This window comes from Elephas maximus, chromosome 23, assembly GCF_024166365.1.
Source record: "Elephas maximus indicus isolate mEleMax1 chromosome 23, mEleMax1 primary haplotype, whole genome shotgun sequence".
NCBI lineage: Eukaryota > Metazoa > Chordata > Mammalia > Proboscidea > Elephantidae > Elephas > Elephas maximus.
Window position 1 is genome coordinate 49,015,634 of NC_064841.1, and position 25,649 is coordinate 49,041,282.

The 25,649-nt window shown below is 37.4% G+C and overlaps 1 protein-coding gene across 8 annotated transcripts in view; it reads right to left on the reverse strand.

Annotated features, from left to right (window-relative positions):
- Positions 1–231: 231 nt before the first annotated feature.
- The window catches only part of ZMYM5 (zinc finger MYM-type containing 5), a 57,827-nt gene continuing 32,409 nt past the window's right edge, over positions 232–25,649 (reverse strand). For 3 of the 8 annotated variants that reach the window (XM_049867364.1, XM_049867366.1, XM_049867365.1), the window contains 5 exons: positions 9,871–10,156; positions 9,149–9,311; positions 7,976–8,188; positions 6,881–7,354; positions 232–1,356 (listed from right to left, as the gene is read on the reverse strand). In XM_049867364.1, the coding sequence (XP_049723321.1) occupies positions 598–1,356; positions 6,881–7,354; positions 7,976–8,188; positions 9,149–9,311; positions 9,871–10,156 (1,895 nt within the window). In that variant the 3' untranslated portion in view covers positions 232–597. The other 5 variants (XM_049867368.1, XM_049867370.1, XM_049867367.1 and 2 more) reach the window with 5 other exon arrangements.

Sequence of the window (25,649 nt, forward strand, 5' to 3'; positions counted from 1 at the left end):
ATAAGTATATACTCTGTTTACAGTTCTCACACAACAAAAGCGAAAACATTTACAAATTAAATTAAAAACTTATAAAACCAATAAAATGCAAAGTAACCAACTTAAAGTAACAAATATTACATTTTTATGTTTTGCCCCAAAAAAAGAATGCTTTGCTAAAAAATAAAACAGAAATATTTGGTTTAAAAGCAAAAAGCTATACTTTTTAGATCCCATTATGTTCTTAAACCGTTTCTGAATTTTTAAAATTTTAATAACGAGAATGCTTCTTCGTATTAGTAAATTTAAGCCTTTCCCCTTTCTGGAACAGAAAATTAACCAAACCTGCTAAATGTCAGTCCTCAAATGGTAATTTTAAAGAGATGTGAATTAGTAAAATAAAAAAAATTGACTTTACTGAAATCTGCATTAATGACTATTAAATCCAATTAATTTCAGAATTTGAAACATTCCTTACTATTTATTTGCTATCATACTTATTGCTAATGAACTGTGTAAGATATTCTGTATAACAACTTCACTAATACATATGGTACTGACTGTTAAGATACAGGCATTTTTTGAGTAAATATACGACACTGTAATGTCAAAAACCAATTATGTGTACAACAGCAGCACATCACCGTTTTTCTCATCTTTACACAATCTTTGTTGTACAGCTTCAACAGTTTTATTTTTCTTTAAATCAGATTTTAATTTTGAATACTTAACACTATTATTGATGTGCATTTCACTTTCTTCGTGTTTACTAAGAATATGTGATAAATGCTGCCAATCTTTGCACCCATTCTCATTTTTCAGTTGATTTTTTCCTTCCCCAAAGAGTCTGCAATATAGACAAAACACGGAATCTTTTGAGGTAGAATAAAGTAACCAGGATCTAGTGGTTTTTTCACCATTTGGAAGAATTCGTGTATAATATGTTTCTGAAAACTTCCTCCCTGTACTGTCTTTTGGAAAGTTAAAATTTCTTACTTGAGGTGGATCATTTTCAACAAGAGTATCCCATTGTTTAACATTCAAAATTCGAGGCCATGTACCTGGATCTGCAGAAAGTACAAGTGGTATAGCTGAGTCTTCTGATTTTTTCTCTTCCAGTTGCTCTTGAAATTCACCAGCTATGGTTGACATGGAAGAAGAAGGTAAATTTACATCCTTTTTGATCAGTGATGTACCTGTGCTACATTCTACTGAAACCTGTACCTCTGAAGTCTTTTTCTTTTTTTCTGGTATTTCATCTATTTTTTCTAAAAATGTATTCAATGATCCATATAATATTCTTTCATTTTCTTCTCTAACAGCATTTCTTTTCCTGTTTTCTGATGCTGGTAATTTTTTGGATTTTGTTTCCATCATCTGGGGGAAAAAACAGGATCAATTACTATTTTATTTTAGAATTGTTAACATTCAAATGCCTGATAACCAATGAAAAGATGTTCAACACTATCAGCCATCAAAGAAATGCAAATCAAAACCAAATGACAGAGCACTTCACACTCACTAAGATGGTTATAACCCAAAAGATAAACAAGTGTTGGCAAAGATGTGGAGAAATTAGCAGGGCTTTGAACAATTTCAAACCGGTTCAGTCATGGCTGAGGAAGTGAAACTGGAATAGTTCCGAATTTTGAAAATTTTGGTGAGCTGGAACAGGAAAAATTACGGGTCCAAGCCCTGGAATGGGAGACTCAGAGGCGGCACAGTGAACCCCTTCAGGGGCCTGATGCGGAGACTGTATTATTGGCAGAGATGTGGACAGCAATACACATTGAAAACAGTGTGTTTGGTCGCCATCTTTGAGCAGGGCACTGCTGCTCAAAATCCATATGCTGCTCTTGTTTTCTAACAGGGAGATTAAATTTCTATGAGGACTTGGACCCATAATTTTTCCCATTCCAGTTATTGTTCCAGCTCACCAAAATTTAAAAAATTTGGGTCTGTTCCAGTTTCACTTCCTTGACCATGACTAAACCTGGAAGAATCTGTTTGAAGCCCTGAAAATTAGATCCTTCCTATAATGCTGGTGGTTTAAGTGTTCGGCTGCAAACCAAAAGGTCAGCAGTTCAAAGCCACCAGCCAGCCGCTCCTTGGAAACCCTATGGGGCAGTTCTACTCTGTTCTACAGGTTTGCTACGAGTTCGAATTGACTTGATGGCAACGGGTTTTCTTTTTTTTTTTTTTTCCATAATGCTGATGGGAATGTAAAATGGTGCAGGAACTGTGGACAACAGCTGTTCATCAAAAGTTAACCATATGACCCATAGTAATTCCACTCCCTAGGTGTATATATACTCATGAGAAACAAAAAATTTATATTTATACAAAAACATATCCAAGAATGTCTGGAGCTTGTTTTTAGACACGCTTTGAGGTATGTGTGGAACACTCAGATGGACATTATAGTTTTTGTCTGTAATCTCAGACATTGGTCTAAAACTGGAGAAATATGAGCTTCTCAGGAAAAATGGAAGCCTCAGTAAACAGTTTTAGAATAAACTCAATTCAGCATTTGGCCATGTGTACTATTTTTTTTACTATTCTCTTATTTTCTCTTCACCTACAGAAAAGAGGCTAGCAGTAAGCTTTAACAGTTTTTCTACAAATACTAGTTGAATTAAATTACCACTAGCATTTATACTTAGAATCACAATGAGTAGATATTTTGTAGCTTTAAACCTTGGGGACCACTGCTTCCTCCTTTGAGATTTAGGTCTTGAAAGGTATCCACTCACAACAGAAAACAATTTCATGAAAATCAAAAATTTGATCTGGGCATAGTCTTCAATACAATATGCAGTTCTCCTGGATAGTTTAAGGCATGCTATTGATCACTCCAAAACATTAACATCCTCAATAACAAAAACACAATTCAATTAAAAAATGGGCAAATGATATGAATAGACACTTCACCAAAGAAGACGTTCAGGTGGCTGACAGACACATGAGGAAATGCTTGTTATCATTAGCCACTAGTGAAATGCAAATCAAAACTACACTGAGATATCATTTCATCCTGACATGACTGGCACTTACATATAAAAAAAAATGTTGGAAAGGTTGCTGGGAGACTGGAATTCTCATGCACTGCTGGTGGGAATGTAAAATAGTACAACCACTTTGGAAAATGATATGACACTCCCTTAAAAAACTAGAAGTAGAAATACCATACAATGCAGCAATGCCACTGGTAGGAATGTATCCTAGAGAAATCAGAGCCATCACACGAATAGACAAATGCACACCCATGTTCACTGCAGCATTGTTCACAACAGCAAAAAGTTGCAAACAGCCTAAGTGTCCACCAACAGATGAATGGATAAAACTATGAGATTATGCTGAGTGAAATAAGTCAGTCACAAAAGGACAAATATTGCATGAGACCACTATTATAAGAACTCAAGAAAAGGTTTACACACAAAAACTTTCTTTGATGGTTATGAGGGTGGGGAGGGAGAGGAAGTCACTACGTAGATCGGTAAGCATCAAGTTGGATGAAGGGAAATACAACACACAATATAGGGGAAGTCAGCACAAACTGACCAAAGCAAAAGACTAGAAGTTTCCTAGACACATCCAAACACCTTGAGGGATTGACTTGCTGGGTCTGAGGGCTGGGGATGATAGCCTCAGGGGGGATATCTAGGTCAATTGGCATAACACAGTTCATAAAGGAAATGTTCTACATTTCACTTTGCTGAGTAGCATCTGGGGTCTTAAAAGCTTGCGAGCTGCCACCTAGGATACATCTACTGGTCCCATCCCATCAGGAGCAGAGGCACAAGGAAAATACTAGCCCAAGGGACTAAAGGACCACATGAACCAAAGCCTCCACCAGCCTCAGTCCAGAAGAACTAGACGGTGCCAGGCTACCACCACCGACCACTTTGACACAGATCACAAAAAGAGTCCTGGACAGGAGAAAAATGTAGAAGAGAATTCAAATTCACAAAAAAAGACCAGACTTACTGGTCTGACAGAGACTGGAGAAACCACTGAGACGATGGCCCCCTGACACTCTGCTAACTCAGAACTGAAGCCAATCCCGAAGCCCATTTTTCAGAAAAAGATTAGACAGTCCTATAAAACAAACAATAACACGTGAGGAACGTGCTTCTTAGTTCAACCAAATATACAAGATCAAACGGGCAACTCCTGTCCAAAAGGAAGATGAAAAGGCGGGAATGAACAGGAACTGGACAAATGAACACAGGAGAGCCAGGGTGGAAAGGGGGAGCATGTGGTGACAATGTGGGGATTTCAACCAATGTCACAAAACAATATGTATATAAGTTTTTGAGTGGGAAATTAACTTGAGCTATACACTTTCACTCACAGCACAATAAAATCAAAAACAAAAAACAAAAAAAAGATACTAACATGCTGGGAAAAAACCTTGCATATTTATAAAAATTATGTATTATATGGAAACATCGTTCCTGTATTTGCCAATTGTTTACGAGCTATTTCTGTATTACTGAAAAATAAAATAAATAAAAAATAGACTTTATTCCTGGAGATCACAGTGACAGGCAATACAGTTTTTCAAAAAATTCTGGGTATGTGGTTGCAGCCTATTCTGTGTACATGTCCCCATTTTTCCTTCCCATTCTTCTAGTAGTAACAACTTTTTATAATTTTTGTGTAGGCCTTATGCTTTTCAGAAAATAAGCATTGTATTTGTTGATGAGCTCATTGCCCTTAACTTAACAAAATTTCATAGTCTCAGGTGGTGCGGTGGTTAAGACCTTGGCTGCTAACCAAAAGGTTGGCAGTTCAAATCTACCAGCTACTCCTTGGAAATGTTATGGGGTGCTTCTACTCTGTCCTATAGGGTCGCTATGAGTCAGAATCGACTCAATGGCAATGGGCTTTTTACAGGAAGTAGACAAAGTTAAATCACTCCCCACAAAAAAGTTTTTGAAAAGATAACTTAAGCAAAACAATTAAATTCTTATCCAATGAAATAGGGGCTATGAATGTTCTTGCATTTATGTTTAGAATACATCTCGAATTAATTTTGTGTATGGAATGAATGCATCAAGACTCATTTATTTCTATACAAAAAAAAAAAAATTGTTCCAGAACTATTTAGAAAGATCTTGCCTTCCCCATTGAATTACCCTGGATTACCCTGGTATCTTGTTCTAACATCAATTGATTGTATATGTTTGGTTTTATTTCTCGACTGACTATCCTATTCCACTGATCTATTTGTATATCCTTATATGCCATAACCATGACACTGTCTTGATTACTGTAGCTTTACATTAAATCTTGAAATTAAATAGCTAATAATCCTTTAACTCATACCTCATACCACACACAAAATTAATTCAAAATGGATCACATAAAAGCTAAAGCCAAAAAAGCCTCTAGAAGAAAATATAGACAAGTATCTGCATAACCTTGGTAGGCAAAGATCTTAGACAGGACACAAAAAGTTATTAATAAGAAAATAATAAATATGACTTTATAAAAATTAAAAATTTAGGTTTTTCAAATGACAACACTAAGAAGACAAATCACAGTTTGGGAGAAAAATCTTCCAAATACTTTTATTTTACAAAAGACATAAACACAAAATATATAAAAAATTCCAACAACTAAAAAATAAAAAGACAACCCAATAAAAAAATGGGATGGAGACTTGACTAGATATGTCACAAAAGAAGATAAAGTGATGAGAAGGCACTAGTTATCGGGAAAATGCAAATTAAAACCACAATGAGATAATCATTTCGCATCTTTAGAATGGCCTAAATCACTAAGACTGACCCTACTAAATTTTGGTGAGTATGTGAGCAACTGAACTATCAAATATCAAAATATTGGTGGCAGTGCAAAATGGTACATTCTGGAGTTTGGCAGTTTCTTGTGAAGTTAAACATATATTTACCCTGTCACCCAGTAATTGCACTCCTAAGTGTTTACTGAAGAGAAATGAAAAAAAACCTTGGGTATAGTATAAGAATATTAACAGCAGCCTTATTCATATAGTAACAAACTGCAGCAGCCTAAATATCCATCTATAGATGGATAAGCAAACAGTGGTATATTCATACAATGGAATATCACTCCAATAAAAAGGAACAAACTATACAAAATGAATGAGTCTCAAAAACACATGTTAAGTAAGAGAAGCCAAATACGAGAGTATAAACTTCTTACAAATTAAAAAAAAAAACATGTAAGTTCCATTTGTAGGAAGTTCAGTAATATGTAAAACTAATCTATGGTGACAGAAATCAGAATGTGGTTTCCTGCAAAACTGTGGGGGAGGGTTGGGAACTGACAGGAAAGAACTTAATGGGGTACTGGAAATGTCCTACAACTTGTTATGGGTTATACACGGGTTTATGCAATTTTCATTAAGATTTGGGCATTTTATGTAAATTATACCTGAATAAATGCTGACATTAAAAAAATTCCTGCTTAAGAATCTTCTCCTACAACCCTGTCACTCTAACTACTTCTACCACAGCAAACACTAAGTCTAAACAAGATACTCAAACCCAAGATTCCTAAAAATCTGATTCCATCTGATTCTCAAAAGAATTCGAAAGAAAAATCACTCTACTTTAAGTTCTGTAAACAGTAAACGTTTTAAACAAGCTTAACTGCAACAATCAATATACAGTCATGCGTCGCTTAACGTCCATAATACATTCTGTGCAATAGGACGTTAAGTGATTTGGACGTTGTGCAAACACCATATGATATACTTAGCAAATTTATACTGTAGTGTACCTGTATTGGCTAGATAGCCAAGATACTGTACTATATTTCAGCAAATGTATCTGTATATATGAGTTAAGAAGGTTAATACTGTATACATAATACATTATAAATATACACTACTATATACAGACTCACCACTCACTTTCACATTATGCAGCGAAAAACGTTGTTTGAAGCGCATGAACCACCCAGAGCTAGCACTAAACTCGATATTGTAGTCTGGTCCTGCTTTTTCTTTAAGCATCTCGAACAAGCTTCGTGCCTTAGCAGTGATCGTCGATGTGCTCAGTGGGATTCGCTTTTGCGTTTGGTCCTCAATCCATGTCATTAACAATCTCTCCATATCTGATATAGGTCCCTCTCGCATTTTCGTTAGCCTGGTGGCTTTCAGTGGGGCAGATCCTTTAACAGCTTGGAGAATTTTTTCTTTGTTTTTGAGGATCGTCGTGATTGTCGAGTGTGACATGCCTAAATCGCGAGCAATAGCATTCACTGATTTTCCACCTTCGTGTTGTTTAATGACCTTTTGTTTCACTTCCAAATCGATACTTTTCCTTTGCCTCTTGCTGCTGCTATCACTAGCACTGGTTTTGCTGCGTTTGGGAGCCATGATGCACTTCACGGTAACATTTTCAAAAGAAAATTAAACAGAGAGATAACGCTACAACACTTAAGAGACGCGCGATACACAAGATTGGATGCTGCTGCCTACAAGTCAAAGCATATACTGTTATATGGTAAACTTTTTATTTGTAAATAGGGAAATTCACATTAAAATAATGATGGAAAGTATAGTACATACATAAGCCAGGAATACAGGCATTTATTATGACGATCCAGACACATATATATGACAGGTTATATATGTACTGTACCATCATATACCTGGCAGCGCAGTCACTTTGTACACAAGAGGCATGGGATGCACGTGTTGCGTGCAGGAAGCTGTTGCATTCCTACGTCCGGTTGCATCCGCTACGTCCCGTTCTCCAATCAGGATTTCTGAACTCTATTTTAACCTTATGGGACCACGGACATATACGCGGTTGGACGTTGCCCAAACTGACATTATACGGCGCATGACTGTATTTCAATGCTCACTTAAGATGGGACAGCTTAATGATACAGTAACAAAAACAAAACTAAATTAAGATTTTGAGATAAACCTGGTTACTGTAAGCCAACAAGATGAAGCTATTGTACATTTTATCATTTAAAGCTCATTATAAATAATTACCTGTTTATATTCACTAACACAACTTTGGCAGCAAAATCTTTTCTGCTGACCTTCAATCATCAGGACATTGTTTCCAACATTTTTACTGGCCATGTACTCGCCACACTGTTCACAACAATTCATTATTAGACCATTGGCCAATCTGTACTTATTAAAGCATTGGTTACTGCAGAGTTTATGAGTTACATTATTAATACCGACTTCATGGCGAATCTAAAAGAAAGAACAGAGAACTTGCTAAATAAAATACAGGAACCATACCAGTATGATAGGTAATTAAAACAAGTTTCTTCAAAATAAACAAAGAACCCCTAATAATTTCTTGGAAGAAGAAATATCCACGGGAAAAGAGATTTTAGAAAGCACATTTTGTTACTCTTTCAACAAAAGAGGAAATATAAGATTCATAGAAGCAGCAATAAAATCCACAAATAACTTCCCTAGAGACATATAAGAATGACAGAAAATGATCTGGTTTAGATGATTCTGTCATGGCCTACTTAAAAGAAAGGCTAGGAATTCTTAGCATTAAGAGTATTATAAATAAAATTTACTACCCTCAAAAGTTTGTCCCAGGCCCTAGAGGGGCTACGAGAATCTATACTACCCAATTCAGGATGTTGACTGTACACATGAGTAAGGTGGACCTTACGTTGCACAGTTCCATGGTACCTAGGATAAAACTGTGGCCTTGATCTGCATGGTTCTGTGGTAGCAAAGATCAAATTCAGTTATAAAGACTTGGTAAACAGAGTGTGCATGTTTCTTCTTTCAGCAACTGTGTATAGACTGCAATACCACCTAAGTATTGTGCAATTATCAACATATATTCCACTTCACTTGTTCCACATGTTCTCAAGCCAGGATTTGTTCCTTCCTTCGTGTAGTGAAAACTACATTTTTATTTAGTGCTATTAATAAGAATAAAATTCACCATAAAACTGCTGTCTTGTTATATGAGTACATCTGATACCACAGAAACAAATTATGCTTTCCATACCATGCAAATAAGATACTTGTTTAAGATAGTTTTAACATATCCTTCCCTTAAACATCACTGTAGAAACATCCTATTCTGAACACGTGCGTGTGGATCGCACTGCATATAATGGTATTTGAAGTTAAAATTATTCCTGTTAGCCTAAATAATAAATAAGGTATAAAAGTGCAGACCTCTGTTAGTTTATTACAGATTGTACATCTTGATTTATTCAGAACTCTTTTCCTAAGATTTTGTTTGTCTTCATAGGGAAAAAAAGATGTACTATAAAATTCTTGGGAGGATTTGTTCGAATCTACTTGAGCAATGACAGTAGCCGTCTCTGTAGGTGCATCTCTGAAATATAAGGGATATAAACATAATTTAAAAACATTCCATGTTAACAGAAGTCAAATAAATGAACAATAACTGGTATTTTTCATTTTATCATGATTTAATCCTAGAAATCAACTATATTTTTAGATCTTATGAAATTGACTTTTTGGCTTCACTGCCAAGAGCTCCTAAATAATATGGAAACAAAGGACTGAGAGGTAAAAAAATCATTTGTAGCACAAGAACCTTGTCACATCCCAAGTCTTAAATTTTTACAAACATGTAAAAATGTTGGTAGCAGCTTGGCAGAATTGAGGTAGAAACTGGAGCTGAGGTCAAAAGGCAAAAAGCAGTGCTAGTGAGAGGCTTAATTTACTTCCATTCTCACTCTATTTTCCCACCAAGAGAAAGAACAGCACCAATGAATCCACACCTCTGACATACTCTGTGATAACCCAAGCTCAATAAACTTGAAGGCAGCCCTGAAACAATTCTATCCAACTCTCCAAGTACATTCAGAACATTATTTTATGCCACGAATATTCAACTATATGGAGCCATGCTGAAAGATATATCTTACGTTTTACACATTGCACTGTGTTTCTTTGGAGCACGTTTATGAGAGAAGGAAGAAAGGCAGGTGGTAGAACAAAAGAGGTGAGCTGATCCTTTTCGTTGATAAGCTGTCTGTCCCTTCTGTAAAGGTTTTTTGCAGTTTGCACAAGTGATTTTAGCTGGTTTAGTAAGTTGCTGTTGGGGAGAAGGCTGGAAAATCTGCTTAGAAAGTAAGGCCACTGGTGATAAAGAATCCACCTCTGGTTGTTTCTGATTACGGGGAAATGATGCTGACTGGGAGATCCATGAATCTTAAAAGTAAAACACAAACAGTCATGGAACGAACGCAAATTCACATTAGAAAAATACTTTGAACTTCTGTTTTGCACGTTTGCACTTGTTTAAGAGATTAGTAAGGCAGCAGTATAAGAAAAGTGTTTAAGGATAGGCAGTCTTGTTGACAATCCCTGGTGAACTATCTTATTCGTTTTGAAGTCCAAGCAATTGGCACTCCTCTGTGCCAACAATGTAAATAGTGGTCCCTGAAGTTGTGCAACGCAGTAGCCACCAACACTTACGTCAGACCAGGTTCAAATTCTATCTTCTGAGTTTACTAGACTGTGCAAGTATATTAAACTCTGCGTCTTGGTTTTCTTAACTACAAATTGGGGAATGATATTTAACTCATCAGTGTTACGAGGAATGAATGAGATAATGCATTATGGCTGGTACATCAAAAAGTACTGGTCACTTGTTCCTTGCTAAGAGGAAAGTATTAATATATTTATAAAATAAAGCAAGGAATAGCCAAATACATAGATACCTATAGCAAAAGCTTGGCTATCCATAACCCCTGAAGAATGTGATATTCTGGTAGTTCATATATGATACCCATTTTCATATTAGCATTCCCCCCAGCATTTTATTATGAAAAATTTCAAGAGAAGCTGAATTTTTCAGTGACCACTCATATATACACCCAGTTGATTCAATAATATTTTACTACTTTTGCTTTACCACATACCTCTTAATCTTTTTGGGACATCCATTACATTTCCTTTTACCAAGTGTTGTAAGGTTCTTACATCTCTCTAAATAAACATCATCATTTTTTATGTATTTCAAGGTAAATTACAGACATTAGTACACTCTGCCCCCTAACACTTCATTATGCATACAATTTAAAGATAACATCATTTTTTTTGGTGTGGTATTTAAGTAACAAAAACTTGCCATTCCAATAATTACATGTACAGTTCAGTGACATTAAATATGATCTTATGGTTCAACCACACCATTAACCATTCAACATCATTTTAAGGCATATCTCTCTACAACTATCTCCCAACCTTCTAAAATATTATTTCACAGGCATTACTGCATATGGTGGGTTACTCAGGAAAAGTTTAACTTGCTAACTTTACATAGGAACTGCTCCATCACCTATTATTTTTAGCCTCAAAATGATACAGTATCAGGCTTTGATCAAACAGGCATGAGGATGCATTGATAATTACTGGTGATTGGAATGCAAAAGTTGGAAATAAAGGATTGGTAGTTGGAAAATATGGCCTTGGTGATACAAACAATGCTGGAGATCGCATGACTGAATTTTTTAAGAATGACCACTTCTTCATTGCAAATACCTTTTTCACCAATATAAATGATGACTATACACATGGACCTTGCCAGATGTAATACACAGGAATCAAAATGACTACATCTGTGGAAAGAGACAATGGAAAACCTATCATCAGTCAGAATGAGGTTAAGGGCCAACTGCAGAACAGACCATCAATGGCTCACATGCAAGTTCAAGGTGAAACTGAAGAAAATTAGAACAAGTCCACAAGAGCCAAAGTATGACCTTGAGTATATCACACTTGAATTCAGAGACCAACTCAAGAACTGATTTGACTCGCTGAACACTAATGACTGAAGACCAGATAAGTTGTGGAATAACATCAAGGACATCATACATGAAGAAAGCAAGAGATTGTTAAAAAAACAGGAATGAAAGAAAAGGCCAAAATGGACATCAGAAGAGACTCTGAAACTTACTCTTGAACATCAAGCAGCTAAAGCAAAAGGAAGAAACGATGAAGTAAAAGAACCAAACAGAAGATTTCGAAGGGTGGTTTGAGAAGACAAAGTATTGTAACAACATGTGCAAAGAGCTGGAGATAGAAAACCAAAAGGAAAGAACATGGGCAGCATTTCTCAAGCTGAAAGAGCTGAAGAAAAAATTCAAACCTTGAGTTGCAATAGTGAAGGATTCTATGGGGAAAATATTAAACCACACAGGAAGCATCAAAAGGAGATGGAAGGAATACAGAGCCATTACACCAAAAAGTACTGGTCGACGTTCAACCATTTCAAGAGATAGCATATGATTAGGAACCAATGGTACTGAAGGAAGAGGTCCAAGCTGCAATGATGGCACTGATGAAAAATAAGTCTCCAGGAATTGATGGAGTATCAATTGAGATATTTCAACAAATGGATGCAGCGCTGGAAGTGCTTACTTGTCTATGCCAAGAAATTTGGAAATCAGCTACCTGGCCAACTAACTGGAAGAGATCCATTATTTATGCCTATTCCCAAAAAAAGTGATCCAACAGAATGTGGAAATTATCGAAAAATGTCATTAATATCACATGCTAATAAAATTTTGCTGAAGATCATTTAAAAGCAGCTGCAGCAGTATATCGACAGGGAACTGCCAGAAATTCAGGCCGGGTTCATAAGGGGATATGGAACCAGAGATACCGTTGCTGATGTCAGGTGGGTCTTGGCTGAAGGCAGAGAATACCAGAAAGATGTTTACCTGTGTTTTATTGACTATGCAAAGGCATTCTACTATGTGGATCATAACAAATTATGGATAACACTGTGAAGAATGGGAATTCCAGACCATTTATTTGTGCTCATGAGGAACCTGTACATAGATCAAGAGTTACCTGTTGGGACAGAACAAGGGGATACTGCACAGTTTAAAAGTCAGGAAAGGTGTGCGTCAGGGTTGTATCCTTTCACCATACCTATTCAATCTGTATGCTGAGCAAATAACCTGAGAAACTGGACTATATGAAGAACGGGGCATCAGAATTGGTGGAAGACTCATTAACAACCTTCGTTATACAGATGACACAACCTTGCTTGGTGAAACTTAACGGGACTTGAAGCACTTACTGATGAAGATCCAAGACCACAGCTTTAGAAAACAGAAATTCTCACAGCTGGACCAATAAGCATCATGATAAATGGAGAAAAGATTGAAGTTGTCAAGGATTTCATTTTACTTGGATCCACAATCAACACCCGTGGATGCAGCAGTCAAGAGATCAAAAGATGCATTGCAGTGGGTAAATGTGCTGCAAAGGACCTCTGTGAAGTGTTGAAAAGCAAAGATGTCATCTTGAAGACTAAGGTGCGCCTGATCCAAGCCATGGTATCTTCAATCGCATCATACGCATGGGAAAGCTGGACAACAAATACAGAAAAAGAATTGATGCTTCTGAATTGTGATGTTGGCAAAGAATACTGAATATAACACGGACTGCCAAAAGAACGAACAAATTTGTCTTGGAAGAAGCATAAATAGAATGTTCCTTAGAAGGATGGTGAGACATCTTACATACTGTGGGCACGTTGTCAGGAGAGATCAGTCCCTGGAGAAGGACATCACACTTGGTAAAGTACAGGGTCAGCGAAAGAGAGGAAGACCCTCAACGAGATGGATTGACATAGTGGCTGCAACAATGGGCTCAAGCATAACAATGGTTGTGGGCATGGCACAGGACATGGCACTATTTCCTTCTGTTGTACACAGGGTCTCTATGAGTCAGAACCAACTCAATGGCACCTAACAACAGCATCAGGCTTAGACAACATTGCCTCTCAAGCTTTATCATGCATATGAGAACATCTGGAAATCTTGTTCTAATGGAGATTCCACATCGGCAGGTCTAGAGAGGCCTGAGATTGTGCTTGTCTAACTAGCTCTCGGGTGATGCTGAGGTTTCAGAAATAAGACCTTAGGATACAGAATTATTCTGGACCCATCTACTTTTCACTGCTTCATAGCCTCTCACAATACTACTAACACTACAACCCTATTTTCATTTGTGTATCTCCAGTCACTGCTCCTAATTTTTGTCTATTGTCAGTTTTTTTTTTTTTTTTTTAACCTTAGAGGAAAAATGAAACAGAACAAGCAACAAAAGGGATCCTTTCATTCCCCATAACATGTTGGTGAACCTGGAAAGGAAGTTTCTTTATTGTTAAATTTTCCTGGTTCTGAACCATTCCATTAGCTTAATGGTTTCTAAAGGCTAATTACTGAATAATTCAGGCTTTATATGTCCTCCCCCCAAAATCCCAAGGAAAACATTAATTACATATTCATCCATTCTGGGATCAGAATTTCTCTACATATCATCTGGATAACAAACAGATGTAAGAAATGGGGGAAATAAAAAATAGCAAACCATTACAAAATTATTACCATTAATATGGGAAAAAATCAAAACCTTATATAGAAAAACACTGGGCTGTGTACTTACCCAAGGCATACCAATACATAAATGTGCAAAGTAAGATGTCAACTATACTGCTTAAGACAAATCTACTAATTTGATTCTGAATGTTCTTCAATTTAGCTGTGGTTCATACATAGATAAGGCTGTTTCCTTTGTGTATATTGCAACTATTAAATTACAAATTTTCTTATTTTACCAAATTTTAATATAATGTCTTCAGGTTAAACTTAAAGATGTCTTAACTGAATTCTTCCATGTCCCATCTCCAGAATAAATTTTAGGGCCAGAAGGGACAGATGATTTAGTCTACATCCATCAGGAAAATTAAGACCTAGAAGTTAGGTGATTTGCCCAGAAGTCCATTAAGTGTGACAGCCATTATTTAGCTTTCAGGTGTTCTTTATTTCTCCTATATCTACAACCTTCCATTTGAAATATTCTGCCTAACTAGTGTTAGTCTGCTGGAAAAGTTTTCCCAGTCTCAGTGTTTTGTTTTGAATTAAAGTTTATAAATCTTAAGTGCAGAACTCAATGAATTTAATCACATTGACAACCACCCAGTAAACATACAGAACATTTCTAATATCCTAAAAGCCTTCCTTATGTCTCTTCCGCGTCAATAACTCCTCTCCTATCCCCAAAACAATACCTTACTCTGATTTCAATCACCAAAGACTACTTTCATTTTGAACTTCACATACATGAAATCGATAGAACGTTCTTTTGTGTCTAGTTCCTTTAATGAAACATCTTGTCTGTGAGGTTCATCCCTGTTGGATGTAGCAGTTCATTCTTCCTCACTGTGTGGCTATTATTATTTACCCATTCTACTGCTGATTGGTATTTAGATTATTTGCAATTTTTGACTTACATGAATAAAGTTTAATGATTTTTGCATACATACTTTAATGGTTTCTTACGTATTTACCTGCTTGAGATTTGTACAAGTTCTTCAATTTGTAGGTTAAGGTTTTTCATTCATTTTAGAAAATTGTCAGTTGTACCTTTTTTGCCCCATATGATGTTCTGTTCTTTTTGAGATACAAAGTGCATGACCTTTTCCCCAAATCTCATAGGTCTCTTACATTCTTCTGTTTTCCCTATCATCTTGCTATGATTCAACCTTGATAAAATTTTCTGACATATATTATTAGTTCACACAAATCCTCTTTAGCCGTGCCCAATCTACAGTTAAATTGTAGTTTCTAAAAATCTGTGTCTGAAAAACCTATCATCTGGATCCTTTATTGGCTTATTTCTATTTTTTTCCTCTTGATTTTGTCACATGGCCTTGCCTCTTCATGTCCCTGGCCACTATTTTTTAAAGTATTTTATTGTTTTAGGTAAGTTTATACAGCAAACTAGGTTCTCCCCTTAACAATTTTTATACAAATTGTTCCATGTCATTGGTTACCATTTTTGCAATGTGTCAGCACTCATTATTTCCATTGTTTGTTCTGTTTCCATTGATCAAGCTTCCGTTCCCCTCCTTGCCTTCTCTTTGCTTTTGGTTAAATGTTGACCCTTTGCTCTTATATAGGTAATTGTTTAAGGGAGCACATTACTCACGGGTTATATGTTTATTTTATAAGCCAGTCTATTATCTAGCTGAAAGGTGACTTGGTGGAATAGCTTCAATTCCAAGTTGAAAGGGTATCTTAAAGCAATAGTATCGGGGGTTCCTCTAGTCTCTATTGGTCCAGTAGGTTTGGCCTTTTTTAGAAATTTGAGTTTTGTTCTACATTTTTCTCTCATTTTATCCAAGGCCTTCTATTGTGTCCTTGGTCAGAATGGTCAGTAGTGGTAGCCAGTGCCATCTAGTTCTTCTGATTTCAGGTTAAAACAGGCTGTGGTTCATGTGGGCTATATTAGCTGGGTGGCCTAGTTTCTTCTTTTGAGCCTTTGATTTCTTTTTTTGCTCCATCCCTGGCTACTTTTTACTAAGTTATTTTATATGAAAAACTTCAAAGAAGTCTGAGGCTCTGAATGATGTTTCCAGCCCAATCCAAAGGTTGGAAGGTTTTTGTTTTATTTTTTCACAAAGTCCTTCTTTGTGGATCCCTGTCTGTTGAAAGTTCTGCTCAGTTTCTAAGCCTCTATGAGCAGCCTTTTCTGGAAGTGTAAGGATTATCAAAGGGGAAGAACAGCCACAAATACCAGGATTAATCTTTGGAGCGTCTTCTCTCAGATCTCAGAACTATAATTTTTTCAGTGTATTTGTATCTGACGCCTTTTGACATATGCATTTTTTTCTTCTAATTATTTAAAAAAAAAACCATCGAGTTCCCTTTCTCCACTAGGTAATGGGATTACCTTGTCTGCTCTCATCAGAAGCTGAACTCCCTAGAACTAGTATATGACCAGAAGTGTTTATAATGCAATATAAATACAACACAGATGGAAGAGCAATTTCTAAGTTTAGGTATTTTCACTGATGAGTTTTTTTTACTGTTTATGTAAGGATATGTGAAGAGTGAAGCATTTTCACTGAAAAATAGGTAGGTAACTGCCGTTGAGAAGACTCAAGACTCATGGCGACCTTATATATAACAGAATAAAAGGTTGCCCTGTCCTCTGTCATCCTCTCGATCCCCAGCATGTTCAAGTCAATCATTGTGGATATTGTACTAATGCATCTCACTGAGGGTTTCTCACCCTTTCTGGCCCTGTACTTCACCAAACATGATGTCTTACTCCAGTGACTGATCCCTCCTGATGATGTGTCCAAGGCAAGCAAGTTGGACAATGTTCTGTTGTGATCCATAACCCATCCTCCTGCCCCAGCCAAGATTCTTTTCACTTTAACATTGTTATTTTTTGCATTGTAGTAAAAGTATGTATCACATTTGCAATTTTAACATTTTTTACTTCTATCATTCAGTGACACTGGTTACATTTATCATCGTGTGCAACCATCACGTTTTCCCAATTATTCCATCACTATTAACAGAAATTCAGTACCCCCTAAGTAATAGCTTCCCCTTTACCCCAACCTCCTACCCCTGATAAGCACTAGTAAGCTTTGATTCCTATATATCTGCTTATTTCATAAAAGTGAAATCATACAATATTTGTCCTTTTCAAGTTATTTCACTCAGCATTAAGTTTTCAAGAATTAGAACTTCATTTCTCTTTACATTGCAGAATATTCTGTTGTATCTATATACCACATTTTGTTTATCCATTCATCTGTTGATGGGCATTTAGGTTGTTTCCACCTTTTGGCTACTGTGAATAGTGCTGCAACGAACATTGGTGTTCAGATTTCTGTTTGCATTCCCATTGGAAACCAAAAAGGTTGGCAATTCGAATCCAACAGATGCTTCTTGGAAACCCTATGAGGCAGTTCTACTCTGTCCTATAGGGCCACTACAGGTTGGAATCGTGTTTTTGATTTCTTCTTTAGGTATACACCCAGGATTGGGATTGCTGTGTCATATGATAGTTCTATGTTGAACTTTTTGAGGAACCGCCAAGCTTTTCCACAGCAACCATTACATTTTGCATTTCCACTAGCAATGAGTAAGAGTTCCAATTTCTCCACACCTTCAACACTTGTTATTTTTCCTTTTTTTAAAAAAAAATCTTAGCTTTTCTAGTGGGGTGAGATGGTATCACATTGAGGTTCTGATTGCATTTTCTGAATGACTAATGGTGGTGAACATCTTTTCACATGCTTGTTGGTCATTCACATATTCTGTTTGGTGAAATGTCTATTCAAGCTTTTTCACCATTTTTGGATTAGGCTACTTGCCTTTTTTTAAAAATAATTTTTGTTGTGCTTTAAGTGAAAGTTTACAAATCAAGTCGGTCTCTCACACAAAAACCCATATACATCTTGCTATACACTCCCAATTACTCTCTTCCTAATCAGACAGTCCGCTCTCGCTCCACTTTCTTTTTGTGTCCATTTCATCAGCTTCTAAACCCCTCCGCCCTCTCGTCGCCCCTCTAGGCAGGAGATGCCAACATACTCTCAAGTGTCCACCTGATCCAAGAAGCTCCCTCTTCACCAGCAGCCCTATCCAACCCACTGTCCAGTCCAATCTATGTCTGAAGAGATGGCTTCGGGAATGGTTCCTGTCCTGGGCCAACAGAAGGTCTGGGGGCCATGACCACTGGGGTCCTTCTAGTCTCAGTCAGACCATTAAGTCTGGTCTTATGAGAATTTGGGGTCTGCATCCCACTGCTCTCCTGCTCCCTCAGGGGTTCTCTGTTGTGTTCCCTGTCAGGGCAGTCATCGGTTGTAGATGTGCACCATCTAGTTCTTCTGATCTCAGGATGATGTTGTCGCTGGTTCATGTGGCCCTTTCTGTCTCTTTGGCTCGTAATCGCCTTGTGTCCTTGGTGTTCTTCATTCTCCTTTGTTCCAGGTGGGTTGAGACCAATTGATGCATCTCAGATGGCTGCTTGCTAGCGTTTGAGACCCCAGACACCACTCTTCAAAGTGGGATGCAGAATGTTTTCTTAATAGATTTTATTATGCTGATTGACTTAGATGTTCTCTGAAACCATGGTCTCCAGCCCCCAGCCCCTGCTACGCTGGCCTTTGAAGCATTCAGTTTATTCAGGAAACTTCTTTGCTTTTGGTTTAGTCCAATTGTGCTGACCTCCCCTGTACTGTGTGTTGTCTTTCCCTTCACCTAAAGTAGTTCTTATCTACTATCTAATTAGTGAATACGGCTCTCACACCCTCCCTCCCAACCCCCTCTCATAACCACAAAAGAATGTTTTCTTCTCAGTTGAAACTATTTCTCAAGTTCTTATAATAGTGGTCTTATACAATATTTGTCCTTTTGCAACTGACTAATTTCACTCAGAATAATGCCTTCCAGGTTCCTCCATGTTATGAAATGTTTCATAGGTTCCTCACTGTTCTTTATCAATGCGTAGTATTCCATTGTGTGAATATACCATAATTTATTTATCCATTCAACCACTGATGGGCACCTTGGTTGCTTCCATCTTTTTGGTATTGTAAACAGTGCTGCAATAAACATGGGCGTGCATATATCTCTTCGTGTAAAGGATCTTATTTCTCTAGGATATATTCCAAGGAGTGGGATTGCTGGATCGTATGGTAGTTCTATTTCTAGCTTTTTAAGGAACTGCCAAATAGATCCCACCAGCAGTGTATCAGTGTTCCAAACTCTCCACAGCCTCTCAAACATTTATTATTTTGTGACTTTTGGATTAATACCAGCCTTGTTGGAGTGAGATGAAATCTCATTGTAGTTTTGATCTGCATTTCTCTAATGGCTAATGATCGTGAACGTTTCCTCATATGTTAGCTACCTGAAAGTCTTCTTTAGTGAAGTAGCTACTCATATCTTTTGCCTATGTTTTAATTGCGTTATTTGTCTTTTTGCAGTATCATGTAGATTTTAGGGATCAGGTGCTGATCAGAAATGTCATAGCTGAAAACTTTTCCTAGTCTGTCCCCAAAACCCAGTGCCGTTGAGTCAATTCTGACTCATAGCGACAGTATAGGACAGAGTAGAACTGCCCCATAGAGTTTCCAAGGAGCGCCTGGCGGATTCGAACTGCCAACCCTTTGGGCTTAGTCTTTTTACTCTTTTGGTGAAGTCTTTGGATGAGCAGAGGTGTTTGATTTTTAGGAGCTCCCAGTTATCTAGTTTTTCTTCTACATTCTTTATAATGTTTTGTAAACTGTTTACGCCATGTATTAGGGCTCCTAACATTGTCCCTATTTTTTCTTCCATGATCTTTATCGTTTTAGATTTTATATTTAGGTCTTTGATACATTTTGAGTTAGTTTTTGTGCATGGAGTGAGGTATGGGTCTTGTTTCATTTTTTTTCAGATGGATATCCAGTAATGCCAGCACCATTTGTTAAAAAGACTGTCTTTTCCCAATTTACCTGTTTTGGGGCCTTTGTCAAACATCAACTGCTCATATGTAGATGGGTTTATGTCTAGATTCTCAATTCTGTTCCATCGGTCCATGGATCTGTTGTTGTACCAGTACCAGGCTGTTTTGACTACTGTGGCAGTATAACAGGTTCTAAAATCAGGTAAAGTAAGTCCTCCCACTTTGTTCTTCTTTTTTAGTAATGCCTTATTTATCTCGGGCCTCTTTCCCTTCCATATGAAATTGGTGATTTGCTTCTCCATCTCATTAAAGAATGTAGCTAGGATTTGGATCGGAATTGTCTTAAATGTATAGATCGCTTTCGGTAGAATAGACGTTTTTACAAAGTTAAGTCTTCCTATCCACGAGCAAGGTATGTTCTTCCACTTATGTCTCTTTTGGTTTCTTGCAGAAGTGTACTGTAGTTTTCGTTGTATAAGCCTTTTACATTTCTGGTAAGATTTCTTCCTAAGTATTCTATCTTCTTGGCAGCTACTGTAAATGGCATTGATTTGGCGATTCCCTCTTTGATGTTCTTTTTGTTAGTGTAGAGGAATCCAACTTATTTTTTACGTTTATCTTGTATCCCGATACCCTGCTGAACTCTTCTATTAGTTTCAGTAGTTTTCTGGAGGATTCCTTAGGGTTTTCTGTGTATAAGATCATGTCATCTGCAAATAGAGATACTTTTACTTGTTCCTTGCCAATCTGGATGCCCTTTATTTCTTTATCTAGCCTAATTGCTCTCGCTAGGACTTCCAGCACAATACTGAATAAGAGTGGTCATAAAGGGCATCCATGTCTGGTTCCTGATCTCAATGTTTTCAGGCTCTCTCCATTTAGGGTGATGTTGGCTGTTGGCCTTGTATAAATGCCCTGTATTATGTTGAGGAATTTCTTTCTATTCCTATTTTGCTGAGAGTTTTTATCATGAATGGGTGTTGGACTTTGTCAAATGCCGTTTCTGCATCAATTGATAAAATCATGTGATTCTTATCTTTTGTTTTATTTAAGTGATGGATGACATAATTGTTTTTCTAATGTTGAAACATCTCTGCATACCTGGTATGAATCCCACTTGGTCACGGTGAATTATTTTTTTGATGTATTGTTGAATTCTACTGGCTAGAATTTTGCATCTATATTCATGAGGGATATAGGTCTATAATTTTCTTTTCTTATGGTGTCTTTACCTGGTTTTGGTATCAGGGATATGGTGGCTTCATAGAATGACTTTGGTAGTATTCCACCCTTTTCGATGCTTTGAAATACCTTGAATAGTAGTGGTGTTAACTCTTCTCTGAACGTTTGGTAGAACTCTGCAGTAAAGCCATCCAGACCAGGGCTTTTTTTGGTTGGGAGATTGTTGATTACCTTTTCAATCTCTTCTTCTGTTATGGGTCTATTTAGTTGTTCTACCTCTGTTTGTGTTAGTTTAGATAGGTAGTGTGTTTCTAGGAATTCATCCATTTCTTCTAGGTTTTCATATTTGTTTGAGTATAGTTTTTCATAGTAATCTGATATGATTCTTTTAATTTCACTTAGGTCTGCTGTAATATCGCCCATCTCATTTCTTATTCAGATTATTTGCTTCCTCTCCTGTTTTTCTTTTGTCAGCTTGGTCAGTGGTTTATCAATTTTGTTGAGTTTTTCAAAAAACCAGCTTTTGGTCTTGTTAATTCTTTCAATTGTTTTTCTGTTTTCTATTTCATTTAGTTCAGCTCTAATTTTTATTATTTGTTTTCTTCTGGTGCCTGTGTGTTTCTTTTGTTGCTCTCTTTCTATTTGTTCAAGTTGTAGGGATAATTCTTTGATTTTGGCCCTTTCTTCTTTTTGGATGTGTGCATTTATTGAAATAAATTGGCCTCTGAGCACTGCTTTTGCTGTGTCCCAAAGGTTCTGATAGGAAGTGTTTTCATTCTCATTGGATTCTATGAATTTCTTTACTCAATCCTTAAAGTGCTGTATAATCCAGGCTTTTTTTGAGCAGGGTATTGTTCAGTTTCCAAGTGTTTGATTTCTTTTCCCTGCTTTTTCTGTTACTGATTCCCACTTTCATGGCCTTATGGTCAGAGAAGATGCTTTGTAATATTTCAATGTTTTGGATCCTGCTAAGGCTTGCTTTATGACCTAATATGTGGTCTATTCTAGAGAATGTTCCATGTGCACTAGAAGAGAACGTATACTTGGTTGCAGTTGGGTGGAGTGTTCTGTATATGTCTATGAGGTCAAGTTGGTTGATTGTGGCATCTATATCTCCCGTGTCTTTACTGAGCTTCTTTCTGGATGTCCTGTCCTTCACCGAAAGTGGTGTGTTGAAGTCTCCTACTATTACTGTGGAGCCCTCTATCTCACTTTTCAATACTGATAGTTTGTTTTGTGTGCCTTCCAGCCCTGTCATTGGGTGCATAAATATTCGATATGGTTATATCTTCTTGGGGTATTGTCCGTTTAATCATTATATAGTGTCCTTCCTTAAATTTTCTGATGGATTTAACTTTAATGTCTATTTTGTCAGAAATTAATATTGCCACTCCTGCTCTTTTTTGATTGTTGTTTGCTTATTTTTTTCCATCCTTCGAGTTTTAGTTTGTGTCTCTAAGTCTAAGGTGTGTCTCTTGTAGACAGCATATGGATGGATCTTGTTTTTTAATCCATTCTGCCTCTCTGTCTCTTTATTGGTGCATTTAGTCCATTGACATTCAGTGTAATTATGGATAGTTATGAATTTAGTGCTATCATTTTGATGTCTTTGTGTGTTGACAGTTTCTTTTCCCACTTGATTTTATGTGCTGAATAGATTTTCTTTGTATATTGTCCTTTTCTCATATTTGTTGTTGTTGATTTTGTTTCTGCTGAGTCTGTATTTTTCCCTTGTATTTTATTTTGATGAGTAGGATAGTTTGTCTCCTTTGTGGTTACCTTATTATTTACCCCTATTTTTCTAAATTTGAAACTTTTATTTCTTTGTATCGCCGTATCTTCCTCTCCATATGGAAGGTGTATGATTACATTTCTTAGTCCCTCTTTATTATTTTAATGTTGTCTTCTTTTATATAGTGACGTCACCGTTACCCTGTATTAGGCTTTAAAAAAAAAAAAAAAAACTTGCTTTGTTTTTTTTTGGATTTCCCTGTCTGGGTTGACTTCTGGTTGTTCTGCCCAGTGTTCTGGTCTTGGGTTGATACCTGATGTTACTGATTTTCTAACGAAAGAACTCCCTTTAGTATTTCTTGTAGTTTTGGTTGGGTTTTTACAAATTCCCTCAACTTGTGTTTATCTGGAAATGTCTTAATTTCACCTTTATATTTAAGAGACTGTTTTGATGCATATATGATTCTTGGCAGGCAATTTTTTTCCTTCAATTTTTAAAATATGTTATCCCATTGCCTTCTTGGCTGCATGGTTTCTGCCAAGTAGTCCGAGCTTATTCTTATTGGCTCTCCTTTGTAGGTGACTTTTCATTTATTCCTCGCTGCTCTTATAATTCTCTCTGTATCTTTGGTTTTGGAAGCTTGATTATAATATGTCTTGGTGACTTTCTTTTAAGATCTACCTTATGTGTAGTTCGATGAGCATCTTGGATAAATATCTTCTCATTTTTCGCCATATCAGGGAAGTTTTCTGCCATCAAATCGTCAACAATTTTCTCTGTATTTTCTGTTATCCCTCCCTGTTCTGGTACTCCAATCACTTGTAGGTTATTTCTCTTAATAGATTCCTATGTGATTCTTAAGGTTTCTTCATTTAAAAAAATTTTTTATGTGATTTTTCTTGATATATAATAGTGCCAAGTGATTTATCTTTGAGTTCAGAAATTCTAGCTTCTACTTGCAGAATTTTGCTTCTTTTTCTATTGAATTATCTAATTCTGTAATTTTATTGTTAATCTTTGGAATTTTTGATTGCTGTCTGTCTACGGATTTTTCCAGTTTATTAACCTTTCCGTATGTTCCTGAATAATCTAATTTCTTTATCTTTTGCTTTATCTGTGTGTTCCTTGGCTTGTTCTGTGTATTGCCTCATTTCCTTCCTGATGTCTTGAAGGGTTTTGTATATTTCACTTTTGTATTCTGCATCAGGTAATTCCAGGAATGCAATTTCATCTAGAAGATCCCTGGACTCTTTGTTTTGAATGTGTGTTGAGGTGATCATGGTCTGTTTCTTCGTATCACTTGATATTGACCGTTGTCTCCGAGCCACGTATAGGTTAGTGTATTTAGTTTATGGTTGCTTACTGTGTCGTGGCTGCTTGCTTTGTTTTGTTTTGGTATACCCCTATGGGTTGCTTGAATGAGGTAGCTTGATTATTTTTGCCTTTGGAGCTCTTGTGTCCTGTCCCCAGCTGGCTAGAGGTATTATCAGGTATATCAGTCTAGGAGTCCATTCAGTTTTCTTGTATGAATTCAGCTCAGGTATCCAGGTAGCTGGTCATGAAGTGTGTGGTACAGGCTCTGTCCTACAGTCTTAGGTGGCAGGGGTGACTGGGGTATATACCGGTATCTGATTCCAGCAGGGGGTCATGCTCTGAACAAGGCAGGGGGCTGAGAACCGACCCCCAAGTGTCTCTGAGGAAAACACGTCTCTGTTCCCTAGAGTGTGCTGGGCTCTACAGAGGGACCATGGGCACCCAAAGTTTTTGGCTGTCGGGACTGGGAAGTACCGACCCCTGTCACAGGTGGCTGGGTGACCTGAGTGGAGCTACCAGTCCTTAGGTCCCTCATGTGGGTAGGTGAGGACCTTTTTTAATAGGCAAAGGAATGTCAAACGTCAAACACCCACCTCTCCACTGCACAGCTGAAATGGTTGGAGTTTGCCAACAAGGGCCTATTCTTCCAAAATACGCCCACACAGGTCCATGCATAAGGGAAAGGTGCTCAAGGTCCATGGACAGTTTATGCCTGGGTAGGAGCCGCTTCTGTCCTGAACTCCTCCAGTTAATGGAGGTAGCAAAATATCTTTTTTTCCCCCAATTGCAAATTTTTTCCTTCCCCAAGGCCGTGAGGATGGCTCTAGGTGCCCACCAGGGTCTATCTCAGGCGCAGGGATTCAGCCGCTGAAGCCAGCTCGGGGGTGGGGTGGTGTGGTGTGGTAAAATATACTCAAGCACTTAGCTTTCGCCGAGAGCGCTGTTCTCCTCAGGTTCCGGAGGTATGAGTGGGCTTCCTCTCCCCGAGGAAACTGCGGTGGAACGCTAATACCAGCCCGCCACCACTGCTGCTGTCATCTGAGGGCTCCCCGCAATTCAGGTCTGGTAACTCCTCTCCACTTCTGAACGGCTACTTCTTCCCCCCCTCATTTCATTGGCTAAGCTTGCCTTTGATGCTCAGGGCTCCCAGCGTGTCACAAAGAGGTTATAAAGAGGACTCAACGGAAGTGTCTGTCTATTCCA